Source organism: Phyllobates terribilis, unplaced genomic scaffold, assembly GCF_046119375.1.
Source record: "Phyllobates terribilis strain yellow unplaced genomic scaffold, ASM4611937v1 Scaffold_46__1_contigs__length_10046794, whole genome shotgun sequence".
In the NCBI taxonomy this organism is placed as follows: domain Eukaryota; kingdom Metazoa; phylum Chordata; class Amphibia; order Anura; family Dendrobatidae; genus Phyllobates; species Phyllobates terribilis.
This window is the reverse complement of record NW_027362806.1, coordinates 7,269,183-7,283,459: the sequence shown is the minus strand read 5'-3', so window position 1 is coordinate 7,283,459 and position 14,277 is coordinate 7,269,183. Positions and strand designations below refer to the sequence as shown.

Sequence of the window (14,277 nt, the reverse complement as noted above, 5' to 3'; positions counted from 1 at the left end):
GTGAGCCAGTTTCTTTGCAGAACTTGATGGCTTTTGCAACCGCACTTGGGGACACTTTCAAAGTTTGCCAAATTTTTCAGACTGACTGAGCTTCATTTCTTAAAGCAATGATGACCACTCGTTTTTCTTTACTTAGCTTTTTTCTTGCTATAATACAAATTCTAACACTCTATTCAGTAGGACTATCAGCTGTGTATCCACCAGACTTCTGCACAACACAACTGATGGTCCCAACCCCATTTATAAGGCAAGAAATCCCACTTATTAAACCTGATAGGGCACACCTGTAAAGTGAAAACCATTTCCGGTGACTACCTCTTGAAGCTCATCAAGAGAATGCCAAGAGTGTGCAAAGCAGTCATCAAAGCAAAAGGTGGCTACTTTGACGAACCTAGAATATAAGACATATTTTCAGTTGTTTCACACTTTTTTGTAAAGTATATAATTTCACATGTGTTAATTCATAGTTTTGATGCCTTCAGTGTGAATGTACAATTTTCATAGTCATGAAAATACAGAAAAATCTAAATGAGAAGGTGTGTCCAAACTTTTGGTCTGTACTGTACCTGTGCCCAATATTGCCACTTCAGTTTGTGGCTCCACCATTACTCCCCAGCAACCAGCAATAAGCCCACTGGTTTGTCTTGGGGTCATACTCAATTCAGATCTTGTCTTCACACCTCACATCAAATCACTTGCTCGCGTCATCTACACCTCAAAAACATCTCTAGAATCAGAAATTTTCTTACCTTTGACTTTGTAAAAACTCTCACTGTAGCTCTTATTCATTCTCCTCTGGACTATTGTAACTCTTTACTAATCGGTCTCCCTCTTTCTAAACTCTCCCCTCTTCAATTCATCCTGAATGCAGCAGCCAGGATCATATTCCTCACCAACCGATACACCAATGCCTCTTCCCTGTGCCAGTCATTGCACTGGTTGCCCATCCAATACAGAGTTCAATATAAACTTATCATTCTCACCCACAAAGCGCTCCATGCTTTAGCATCCCCCTACATCTCCTCCATCATCTCAGTCTACCACCCTACACGTGCCCTCCGTTCTGCTATGAACTTTAAACTAAAATCCTCCGTAATAGGAACCTCACACTCCCGTATCCAAGATTTCTCGCGTGCTGCACCAATTCTTTGGAATGCAGTACTCAGGACAATTCGATTAATTCCCAATACCCACAGTTTTAAGCGTGCCGTAAAAACCCATTTCTTTAGACTGGCCTATTATTATTATTATTATTTATTATTATAGCGCCATTTATTCCATGGCGCTTTACATGTGATAGGGATATACATAACAAAAGCATTTACATAATCTTAACAAAACGAGTCAGCGACTGGTACAGGAGGAGCGAGGACCCTGCCCGCGAGGGCTCACAGTCTACGAGGGATGGGTGAGGATACAGTAGGTGAGGGTAGAGCTGGTCGTGCAGTGGTGTTTACTGCAGGTTGTAGGCTTGTCGGAAGAGGTGGGTCTTCAGGTTCCTTTTGAAGGTTTCCACGGTCGGCGAGAGTCTGATATGTTGGGGTAGAGAGTTCCAGAGTAGGGGGGAAGCACGGGAGAAATCTTGTATACGAATGTGGGAGGAGGAGATAAGAGGGGAGTAGAGCAGGAGATCTTGTGAGGATCGGAGGTTGCGTGCAGGTAAGTACCGGGAGACTAGGTCACAGATGTATGGGGGAGACAGGTTGTGGATGGCTTTGTATGCCATGGTTAGAGTTTTGAACTGAATTCTCTGGGCAATAGGGAGCCAGTGAAGGGATTGACAGAGAGGAGAGGCCGGGGAATAGCGGGGGACAGGTGGATTAGTCGAGCAGCAGAGTTTAGGATAGAATGGAGAGGTGCAAGAGTGTTGGAAGGGATGCCACGGAGCAGGAGGTTGCAGTAGTCGAGGCGGGATATGATGAGGGCATGCACTAGTGTTTTTGCAGAGTCTTTGCTGAGGAATGCACGGATCCGGGAGATGTTTTTGAGTTGGAGTCGGCAGGAGGTGGAAAGGGCTTGAATATGTGGCTTGAAGGAGAGATCAGAGTCCAGGGTTACCCCAAGGCAGCGAGCTTGTGGGACTGGGGAGAGTGAACAGCCATTGACGTTGATGGATAGGTCGGATGGGGGATGTGAATGAGAGGGTGGAAAGATGATGAACTCTGTTTTATCCATGTTGAGTTTTAGAAACCTGTCGGAGAAGAAGGATGAGATGGCGGACAGACATTGTGGGATTCTGGTTAGTAGGGAGGAGATATCGGGTCCAGAGAGGTAGATCTGTGTGTCGTCAGCATAGAGGTGATACTGAAAGCCGTGAGACTCTATGAGCTGTCCCAGGCCGAAGGTGTAGATGGAGAAGAGCAGGGGTCCTAGAACTGAACCTTGGGGGACACCGACAGATAGGGGGCGAGATGAGGAGGTGGTGCGTGAGTGGGAGACGCTGAATGTCCTGTCTGTTAAGTATGAGGAGATCCAAGATAGAGCCAAGTCCGTGATGCCAAGAGATGAGAGAATCTGGAGTAAGAGGGAATGGTCCACTGTGTCAAAGGCAGATGACAGGTCCAGAAGGAGGAGGATGGAGTAGTGTCGCTTGGATTTGGCATTTAGTAGGTCGTTTGTGACTTTGGTCAGGGCAGTTTCAGTCGAGTGATGCGGTCGGAAGCCAGATTGTAGACGGTCGAAGAGGGAGCAGGAGGAGAGGTGGGAGGACAGTTCAAGGTGGACATGTTGTTCTAGAAGTTTTGAGGCAAAGGGGAGAAGTGATATGGGGCGGTAGCTGGTCAGAGAGGAAGGGTCAAGGGAGGGCTTTTTGAGGATGGGTGTGATTGCGGCATGTTTGAAACATGAGGGGAAGACTCCGGTTGTTAGTGATAGATTGAAGAGGTGGGTTAGGGTTGGGATGAAGACTGAGGTGAGGTTAGTGATGAGGTGGGATGGGATTGGGTCAAGTTCGCAGGTGGTGAGGTGTGATTTGGAGAGTAAAGAGGAGACTTGACCTTCTGTAATGGTGGAGAAGTGGGGTTTGGAGGAGGATGGTTGAGTAGATATGAGGAGGGGTTGTGTGGACTTTAGGCCAAAGTTTTGTCTGATGGTGTCAATCTTCTGTTTGAAGAATGAGGCAAAGTCGTCGGCTGAGATGAGAGAAGAGGGAGGAGGTGCTGGGGGACGAAGGAGAGAGTTGAAAGTGTTAAATAGCTGTTTAGGGTTGTGAGATAGGGAGGATATGAGAGATGAGAAGTAGGTTTGTTTTGCTGTAGTGAGTGCGGACTTGAAATTAGTGAGGGATTGCTTGAATGCGATGAAGTGCTCGATGGAGTGAGACCTTTTCCATCTCCGCTCCGCAACCCTGGAGGCCCGGCGCAGTTCTTTGGTAAGTTTAGTGTGCCAGGGTTGCCTGTTGAATGTGCGAGGTGTGGTGTGTGTGAGAGGGGCGATTGAGTCTAGAGCTGCAGCTATTGTGGTGTTATATGAAGCAGCAGCAACGTCTGCATCGTGCAAGGAATTTATGTCTGTGAGAGGAAGGAGGGATTCAGAGAGAGAGTGTAGGTCAAGGTGTTTGAGATTTCTGCGAGGGTGTGTGAGTTTGTGGAGTGGGGATTGTGCACCCGGAGAGGAGAGGGTAGAGAATGTGAGGAGGTTATGGTCAGAGAGAGGGAGTGGTGAGTTAGAGAGGTTAGATAGGGAACAGAGGCGGGTGAAGATGAGGTCCAGTGTGTGGCCATCTTTGTGGGTGGGTGTGGAAGACCATTGAGTGAGTCCAAAGGAGGAGGTGAGGGATAGGAGCTTAGAGACAGACGAGTGGGGAGTGTCAATGGGGATGTTGAAGTCACCCATTATGATAGTGGGGATGTCAGTGGAAAGGAAGTGAAGCAGCCAGGTAGTGAAATGGTCTAAGAAGGTGGTGGCTTGCCCTGGGGGTCGGTAAACGACGGCCAGTTGGAGGTTGGAGGGGGAATAGATGCGCACACAGTGCACCTCAAAAGAGGGGAGTGTAACGGAGGGTGGCAGTGGGATTTTGTTGAAAGCGCAGAGTTCCGATAGGAGGAAACCTACGCCTCCACCATGTTTGCCATTGGGGCGGGGGGTGTGGGAAAGGTGGAATCCGCCATATGAAAGGGCAGCTGGGGAGGCTGTGTCAGAGGGGGTGAGCCAGGTTTCAGTGATGGCGAGGAAGGAGAGTTTGTTTGTAATGAAAAGATCGTGGATGAAGGAAAGTTTGTTGCAGACAGAGCGAGCGTTCCATAGAGCTCCTGTTAGTATAGCTGAGGAGGTGGGTATTAGTTGGATGGGTATGAGGTTAGAAGGGTTGCGACAGTTTGAGGAAGGTCGTGGATAGGAGGTAGAAGTGACTGTGGGGATATGGCGAGGAGGACCAGGATTTGGAGAGATATCTCCAGCAGTGAGGAGGAGCAGAGAAAGTGTTAGCAGGTGGGAGCAAGAGAGAGCATGAGGTGGCTGTCTGTGTTTGGAGATCCAGGATTGAATGCTGAGGAATAATTTGGAGGAGGAGGTGAGATGAATGGGGAGAATAGAGGGAGAGATGAAGAGTTTCTTACTTGGTGTAGGGATTTGAGGGGTTATTAGAAAGTGGAGGACTATCACCTCAACACACTTATCTAACTGTCCCAGTTTGGCCCATATTAAAATTTTCTTCAAAATCATGCTCATACCATCCAAATGTAGCACCCCGAGGGCTCGGCTGCTACAGGGGTATTGCACCTCAAACCAGAGGTGTGATATTCCACTCCCGGGTAAGGATGGAGTGTGGACCAGGACTCGGTAGGCTGCATGCACCACACACACCCCATTACCGAGGGACAGCTCAACGGTGCTCCCACTAGACAGAAGTGCAGGCACGACAGCATCTGTCCCTGGCTGGAGTGGGGAGGGGAAAGTACACCCAGTGGTGTAGGAGCAGATAGGGGTGGGTCTCTGGGCATAGGCAGGAGCCCATTGGTTGCTAGTCACCTGGGCTCGGGTGTTAGAAGGAGGTATAAAAGGTGGGCACCATCTTAGATCAGTGTTCAGTCCGGGGAGTGAAGTCTGAGGAGAAGACAGGAAGCAGAGCCTCTGCATGGGCTCTGCTCCGCAGGCAGGCCTTGTCAGGAGGCTGGAGCCTGAGAGAGAGAGAAAGGAGAAGGAACAGAAAGGAAAGTAAGATAGGAACTGGAACAGAGGAGGAAGGAAGCAAGGAACAGGAACACAGAGAAAGGCCCAGAGACCAGAGTGAAGAAGGAACCCTAAGAACCCACGAGATAACGGGTGAAGGGTTGGCAGAGCAGGGTACCGGAACCCAAATTGGTGGAGGCGACTAATCCTCAGCCAAAACCGGAGGTTGTGACCACATCTTGGTGCGACCCCTCACTACATCCACCAGGAAAGCATACCACATAGGGTCAGGGAAACCGGAGAGAGGTTTCGCCAACAGAAGGCCCGAGGAAGCTGGACAAAGGTGGGTCACTGGTGGGAACGGCCAGAGAAGGGAAGAGAAGGGAGCCCTGTGCCACACTCTGGAATTGCCTGGGAGTTGACCGATTCCCTCACCTGGTGGACGCAGCACGGCTTGGGCAGTCATCGCCTGCAGCATTGACACGAATAACAACTGTGAGTAAAGCATTGGAAACTGCAATTACAAGTCTCTGTGTTTCATCGCCGCACCAGCACCATTAGTATTGGGACGCTCACACCATCACTACCATCATCTACTCTAGCTGCCCTGAGGCAATACTTCTCCCGTGGGGAGTTATCCCATTCTTGGCTGCGCATATAACATCAGCCTCAGCGGTCTGCAGCGCAGCGGCGGTCCCCACTGACCGCAATCCACGGGTGGCGTAGTCGGACAATTACAATACAAGTAGACTGCCACTGGTTTGACCACCCTGGGCACGGACCAGGTCACCGCCACACGGAGACTACAACCCCCAGCATCCTACAAAAGGCCCGGTTCCGGGTTCCCAGCACAGGCCCAGGGGGCGCGTCACATGCAGTGATTAGCCTCTGTCTGTACTGTACACATACTGGCAGGCGATGTCACGGGTGTGTTGCCACGAAGATAGTCACGAGTACACAGCCTGACTTCTCGCAGCTGACTTGTTGGTGCTTTGTGTTTTCTCAGCAGTGTAGGAGTTAATTCTCTCTCTCTCTGGGCTAGCTGAGGTCCAGCCTCGCCCAGCTGCAATCAATGCTTCTTTAGTGAGACTCCTTTATATTCCTGCAGGTCTGTTTGGGAGGTGTCGGTGAAAGCTTTTCATTCAGACTTACAGAGCGGATCGTGGTGTTTGGAGTTGCTGAGATAAGTGTATTTGGAAGTGTTTTTTCCCTTTCCTCGCTTTATCATTTATCTCCTTTCCCGTTGGTGTTCCCTCTGTTGTAGTTGTGTAGAAGTTGTATGCAAGGTGGTTTTGGTTTTTCCCTTGTACTGTCTCGTTCGTCTAAATACTGTGTGTGGGCATATTATTTCTGGTTCCCAATTGTTGTGATCGGGGTCCTTCTCAGGACTAGATTACTTAGGTGCAGGGATCCTCAGGAGGTAGGGGTTACGCTGGCGGCCTGGACCTCTGTACCTTTAACAGTACCTCCAGGGTGAGGGATTAGTCAGGGCCCCAGCTTAGGGTCAGCTTAGGTCCCCTACCTCCAGTATTCTGTGACAGTGTGACATTTTCACCGACCAACTTAGTTTTTCTCCAGCTACCATGGATCCAGTAGCCGGTCTAGCTCGGCAGTTACAGAGTTTGTCCATGGGGCTGGCGGACGTTAGGTCCAAGGTTTTGCATCCTCTGGAGCAAGCCGGACCAGAACCTAAAGTAGCTCTCCCTGACAGGTTCACTGGGGGGCGGGACAAGTTTTTTGTTTTCCGGGAGGCATGCAAATTGTACTTTCGGCTGCGGCCTCGGTCATCGGGCAGTGAAGAACAAAGGGTGGGAATTGTCATCTCGCTCCTACAAGGGGACCCACAATCTTGGGCGTTCTCTCTTCCCCCAAGCTCCCCGGTTCTCCAGTCAGTGGATAGGTTTTTCGCTGCTCTGGGACTCGTATATGATGACCCAGATCGGATCTCCCTTGCTGAGTCTAAGTTACGTAGGATTCAGCAGGGAGATCGTCCGGCGGAGGAATTCTGTTCGGAGTTCCGTAGGTGGGCCATGGACACCCAGTGGAATGACCCGGCTCTTAGGAGCCAGTTTTGTCATGGTTTATCCGACAAATTACAGGATGTGTTGGCACAGTATGACTCTCCCGCGTCACTGGAAGCCGCTATGGCCCTTGCTATTCGCGTTGACAGACGGCTTCGGGAGAGGTGCGGGATAACTCTACCCCCTGTAATGTCTCCACCTCCTACAAGGTCCCCTCATATGGTGGTTCCCCTGGTCAGTCCGGAGGAGCCTATGCAATTAGGAGGGACATCATTTCGGGGAAGGGGACCGGTGGTGCGCCATAAGACAGGAAGGTGTTTCCTCTGCGGGAAAAAGGGACATTTTATTGGGGGGTGTCCATCCCGTCCCTTGCAGAGTAAGGAGTCGTCGAAAAAACTGTTGATCCCAGGTTGTGTGGTGGACGGCAATCTGTGAGTAGGTATTTCGTCCCTAGGTTCGTCTCAGTTTCTCGTACCGGCGGAGGTGGTGGTGGGTACGAGAACTGAGAGGATATCTGTTCTTCTGGATAGTGGGGCCGGGGCTAATCTGGTTGATGCTCGGTTTGCCCGGGTTCAAGGTATGCGATTGAGTGAGTTGGCTAAACCCATCCCCATATTCTCGATCGATGCCAGGCCTCTCGGTCAGGGAAGTTTTTTGCAAGCTGTGCATGGCGTAAAACTTCAAGTGGGGGCAATACATAAAGAACTGTTGTCTTGCTACGTGTTGGAGGGTCTTCCCACTCCTATAGTGTTGGGCCTTCCTTGGTTAGCTAAGCATAACCCGGTTATTAATTGGCAAACCAGAGAGATAAGCCAATGGAGTAAATTCTGTAATAAAAACTGCATGAACACGGTCATCGGTGCGGTTACTCCTTGGGTCTTACCTCCATTTCTGGCGGACTTTGAGGATGTATTCTCGGAGAATGGGTGTCAGGAACTACCTCCTCATCGCGAGTATGACTGTTCTGTAAAACTGCTCCCTGAGGCCAAGTTACCTAAAGCTAGGTTGTATAACCTTTCTGGTCCTGAGAGGCAGGCCATGAAGGATTATATTTCTGAAAGTCTGGCTAAGGGGCATATTAGACCTTCATCTTCACCGGTGGCCGCGGGGTTCTTCTTTGTTAAGAAGAAAGATGGAGGCCTACGCCCTTGCCTGGATTTCCGTGAACTTAATCGGATTACGGTCCGAGATCCGTATCCGCTCCCACTTATTCCCGATCTCTTTAACCAGATCGTGGGCGCCAAATGGTTCTCTAAGTTGGATCTCAGGGGGGCGTACAATCTGATTAGGATGAAGGAGGGGGATGAGTGGAAGACAGCTTTTAACACTCCGGAGGGGCATTATGAGAACCTTGTCATGCCATTCGGTCTGACTAATGCCCCGGCGGTGTTTCAACACTTTGTTAATGATATTTTTCGCCACCTGGTGGGACAGTTTGTTGTCATATATCTGGATGATATCTTAATTTACTCGCCGGATCTGGTGTCTCATCAGGAGCACGTTAGACAGGTGTTACAGATCTTGCGGGATAATAAACTGTATGCCAAATGGGAAAAGTGTGTGTTCGCCGTACAGGAACTCCAGTTTTTAGGCTTCCTGGTTTCAGCGTCCGGTTTTCGTATGGACCCTGGGAAAGTGCGGGCAGTTCTTGAGTGGGATCGGCCGGAGAATCTTAAGGCACTACAACGTTTCCTGGGGTTTGCTAACTATTACCGGAAGTTCATTCGTAATTTCTCGTCCATGGTTAAGCCTCTCACAGACATGACTAAAAAGGGGACGGATTTTTCTAGGTGGTCTGACAAGGCTTGTCAAGCATTCTCCTCCTTGAAAAAATGTTTTGCCTCGGCACCTATACTCATTCAACCTGATGCGTCTCAGCCATTCTTTGTAGAGGTAGACGCTTCTGAGGTAGGGGTGGGAGCAGTATTGTCACAGGGTTCGTCCCCTGGTAAGTGGCATCCGTGCGCCTTTTTCTCTAAAAAATTGTCGTCCGCTGAGAGGAATTACGATGTCGGCAATAGGGAACTCTTGGCCATTAAGTTAGCTTTTGAGGAGTGGCGCCATTTTTTGGAGGGGGCAGTTCATCCGGTCACCGTCATCACCGATCACAAGAACCTGCTATATCTGGAGTCCGCTAAACGTCTGAATCCCAGACAAGCTAGGTGGTCATTGTTTTTTACCAGGTTTAATTTCGTCGTTACATATCGTCCTGGGTCTAAAAATGTAAAGGCGGATGCCTTATCTCGTAGTTTCCCTGGGGCCGGGAATACGGACGACCCGATTCCTATTCTTCAGGAGGGGGTGGTGGTTTCGGCAGTATGCTCTGAGCTGGAGGAGGAGATATTGGAGGCTCAGGGGGACGCCCCTGTTGGACCTCCGGGGAGACTGTTCGTTCCAGATCAGTTGCGACAAAAGGTGATCGAGGCACACCATAACTCAGTTTTTGCAGGACACCCGGGGAGTAAAGCAACTGTGGATCTCCTCTCGCGTCGGTTTTGGTGGCCTAACTTACATAAAGAGGTGGTAACTTTTGTCGCGTCCTGTGGGGTTTGTGCGCGCTCTAAGACCTCACATACCCGTCCGTCTGGGGCCCTTTTACCTTTGAAGATCCCGGAGCGTCCTTGGACTCATCTGTCTATGGACTTTATTACGGACCTCCCTCCGTCTTCGGGTAAAACGGTCATACTCGTTGTAGTGGACAGGTTCAGCAAGATGGCACATTTTATCGCTCTTCCGGCTCTCCCTAATGCTAAAACTCTTGCGCAGGTGTTCATTGGGGAGATTGTGAGGCTTCACGGGGTACCCTCCGAGGTGGTGTCTGATCGGGGGTCTCAGTTTGTGTCCAAGTTCTGGAGGGCGTTTTGTGCACGGCGGGGGATGCATTTGTCATTCTCGTCGGCTTTTCATCCTCAGACCAATGGTCAGACGGAACGTATGAACCAGAGCTTGGAGACATATCTTCGGTGTTTTGTGTCAGAGAACCAGGAGGACTGGGCTTCTTTCCTACCTCTGGCAGAGTTTGCTCTCAATAATAGGCGGAGCGAGTCCACTGGTAAGTCCCCGTTTTTTGGGGCATATGGTTTTCACCCCCAGTTTTGTACTTTCACTAGGGGGGGCTCTTCGGGGGTTCCGGAGGAGGAACGATTTTCCTCATCTCTCGCTTCAGTATGGAGAGGGGTGCTGAAGAATCTGAATACTATGGGGAACCGATACAAACGTATGGCTGATAGGAGGAGAGTGTCTGGTCCGGACCTAAGTGTGAACGATCAGGTATGGTTGTCTACCAGGAATATTAAACTTAAGGTTCCCTCCTGGAAATTGGGTCCCAGGTTCATCGGGCCGTACAGAATCAGTTCTGTTATTAATCCGGTGGCATTCCGTCTTGACCTCCCCCCTACGTTTAAAATTCACAACGTGTTTCACAGATCATTGCTTAAGAGGTATGTGGCGCCGGTGGTACCGTCACCTTTACCTCCCCCTCCTGTGGTTGTCAATGGTAACTTGGAGTTCCAGGTATCGAGGGTCATTGATTCACGCTTTAATCGCCGGTCCCTTCAGTACTTGGTTCATTGGAAGGGGTATGGTCCTGAGGAGAGGATGTGGGTTCCTGCGTCGGATATTAACGCAGACCGATTAGTTCGGGCCTTCCACACGGCTCACCCGGATAAACCTGGCCCTGAGGGTCCGGAGGCCCCTCGTAGAAGGGGGGGTACTGTCACGGGTGTGTTGCCACGAAGATCGTCACGAGTACACAGCCTGACTTCTCGCAGCTGACTTGTTGGTGCTTTGTGTTTTCTCGGCAGTGTAGGAGTTAATTCTCTCTCTCTCTGGGCTAGCTGAGGTCCAGCCTCGCCCAGCTGCAATCAATGCTTCTTTAGTGAGACTCCTTTATATTCCTGCAGGTCTGTTTGGGAGGTGTCGGTGAAAGCTTTTCATTCAGACTTACAGAGCGGATCGTGGTGTTTGGAGTTGCTGAGATAAGTGTATTTGGAAGTGTTTTTTCCCTTTCCTCGCTTTATCATTTATCTCCTTTCCCGTTGGTGTTCCCTCTGTTGTAGTTGTGTAGAAGTTGTATGCAAGGTGGTTTTGGTTTTTCCCTTGTACTGTCTCGTTCGTCTAAATACTGTGTGTGGGCATATTATTTCTGGTTCCCAATTGTTGTGATCGGGGTCCTTCTCAGGACTAGATTACTTAGGTGCAGGGATCCTCAGGAGGTAGGGGTTACGCTGGCGGCCTGGACCTCTGTACCTTTAACAGTACCTCCAGGGTGAGGGATTAGTCAGGGCCCCAGCTTAGGGTCAGCTTAGGTCCCCTACCTCCAGTATTCTGTGACAGTGTGACAGGCGACCAGTTCATGTAGTGTTATGTACTTACCCTATTTACTATATTATAGCTGTATTATAGAATATATGTACATTTTACCTTTGTGTCCCCCCTATTTGCTTATAGACTGTAAGCTTGTGACCCTCACTCCTTTTAATATCTGAGTTATGCTTATTCTGTAAAGTCTGTATTGTCTGTACAAGTCCCCCCTAAAATTGTAAAGTGATGTGGAATATGTTGGTGCTATAAAAATAAAAATTATTATTATTATAATTAAATTCAGATGTAAATCTAAAGCCCACTCTATTGATGCGGAGTTCCCCGACAAATCTTCCATGAAGTCATTATGTCTGCTACACTCGACTGATCTCGATTTCAAGAAACGTCTTACTCCTCTGATACCATCCTCAGGCCGTATATTACTGTACAAAGCCTCGATATCTAGTAAGGCCGGCTGCTCCCCTACATGCATGTATACATGCTCGAGGGTATACATGGAGGGGAGCAGGCAGAGGGAAAACCAACTCCAGAGGGATTATTCCAACTGCAAAACCGGTACTGTGGGGGCATCATACATCCTGCATAAGGGGCATAATGGGGGCATCATACATCCTGTATAAGGGGCATAATGGGGCATTACACTGTGTGGGAGGATCATACATACTGCATAAGGGGCATAATGGGGGCATTACACTGTGTGGGGGCATCATACAACTTGCATAAGTGGCATAATGAGGGCATTACACTGTGTGGGGGCATCATACATCCTGCATAAGGGGCATAATGGGGGCATTACACTGTGTGGGGGCATCATACATACTGCATAAGGGGCATAATGGGGGCATTACACTGTGTGGAGGCATCATACATCCTGCATAAGGGGCATAATGGGGGCATTACACTGTGTGGGGGCATCATACATACGGCATAAGGGGCATAATGGGGGCATTACACTGTGTGGAGGCATCAAATATACTGCATAAGGGGCATAATGGGGGCATTACACTGTGTAGGGGCAACATACATCCTGCATAAGGGGCATAATGGGGGCATTACACTGTGTGGGGGCATCATACATCCTGCATAAGGGGCATAATGGGGGCATTACACTGTGTGGGGGCATCATACATCCTGCATAAGGGGCATAATGGGGGCATTACACTGTGTGGGGGCATCATACATCCTGCATAAGGGGCATAATGGAGGCATTACACAGTGTGGGGGCATCATACATCCTGCATAAGGGGCATAATGGGGGCATTACACAGTGTGGGGGCATTACACATCCTGCATAATGGGGGCATTACACTGTGTGGGGGCATCATACATCCTGCATAAGGGGCATAATGGGGGCATTACACTGTGTGTGGGCATCATACATCCTGCATAAGGGGCATAATGGGGGCATTACACTGTGTGGGGGCATCATACATACTGTATAAGGGGCATAATGGGGGCATCATACATCCTGCATAAGGGGCATAATGGGGGCATTACACTGTGTGGGGGCATCATACATGGTGCATAAGGGGCATAATGGAGGCATTACACAGTGTGGGGGCATCATACATCCTGCATAAGGGGCATAATGGGGGCATTACACAGTGTGGGGGCATTACACATCCTGCATAAGAGGCATAATGGGGGCATTACACTGTGTGGGGGCATCATACATCCTGCATAAGGGGCATAATGGGGGCATTACACTGTGTGTGGGCATCATACATCCTGCATAAGGGGCATAATGGGGGCATTACACTGTGTGGGGGCATCATACATCCTGCATAAGGGGCATAATGGGGGCATTACACTGTGTGGGGGCATCATACATACTGTATAAGGGGCATAATGGGGGCATTACACTGTGTGGGGGCATCATACATCCTGCATAAGGGGTATAATGGGGGCATTACACTGTGTGGGGGCATCATACATCCTGCATAAGGGGCATAAAGGGGGCATTACACTGTGTGGGGGTCCCGTACTCTGAGAACAATACGTTTCCTCCCTTCCTGTCTCCATAGTTGGGTCGTATGTATCTATTACAGGAAACAGAACAGAAACCTTATGATTCTTATAAAGGGGCAACTCAAGACCCCAAAAGAGTCTCCGTGCTGAAGGGGTTAATGGCTCCTGCGCCCAGTAATGGGGTCTCCACATACCTCCACCTGCAGAGCCGCCACCACATATATGGCTGCTGTGTGCGCACAGGACCTGTGATGAGGTCACAGGAGGGGAGGAGTCAGGGGTCACATGATCAGGGGCCTCAGTGGATGCAGGACTCTGCTGTGCTGGTTGTCATGGTGCTGGATGAGCTGAAGTTTATGTGTGGGGTCAGGAGGGGTTTACAGTGTGGATGTAGCGGAGCCGCGTGTGTACGAGGTGTACGGAGCGGAGCCGCGTGTGTACGAGGTGTACGGAGCAGAGCCGCGTGTGTACGAGGCGTACGGAGCAGAGCCGCGTGTGTACGAGGCGTACGGAGCAGAGCCGCGCGTGTACGGAGCAGAGCCGCGCGTGTACGGAGCAGAGCCGCGCGTGTACGAGGCGTACGGAGCAGAGCCGCGCGTGTACGGAGCAGAGCCGCGCGTGTACGGAGCAGAGCCGCGCGTGTACGAGGCGTACGGAGCAGAGCCGCGCGTGTACGAGGCGTACGGAGCAGCGCGTGCACGAGGCGTACGGAGCGGAGCCGCGCGTGCACGAGACGTACGGAGCGGAGCCGCGCGTGCACGAGGTGTGCGGAGCCGTGTGTGTATGAGGTGTACGGAGCGGAACCGTGTGTACGAGGTGTATGTAGCGGAGCCATATGTGTAAGAGGTGTACGGAG

At 50.3% G+C, this 14,277-nt stretch overlaps 1 protein-coding gene across 1 annotated transcript in view; it reads right to left on the bottom strand.

The window, feature by feature from the left end:
* Positions 1 to 13,668, bottom strand: part of LOC141191473 (uncharacterized) — a 28,700-nt gene extending 15,032 nt beyond the window's left edge. The window contains exon 1 of the mRNA XM_073661375.1: positions 13,616 to 13,668. Within this exon, the coding sequence (XP_073517476.1) occupies positions 13,616 to 13,641 (26 nt within the window). The 5' untranslated portion in view covers positions 13,642 to 13,668. The remainder of the gene's footprint in view (positions 1 to 13,615) is intronic.
* Between the last annotated feature and the right edge of the window lie 609 nt (positions 13,669 to 14,277).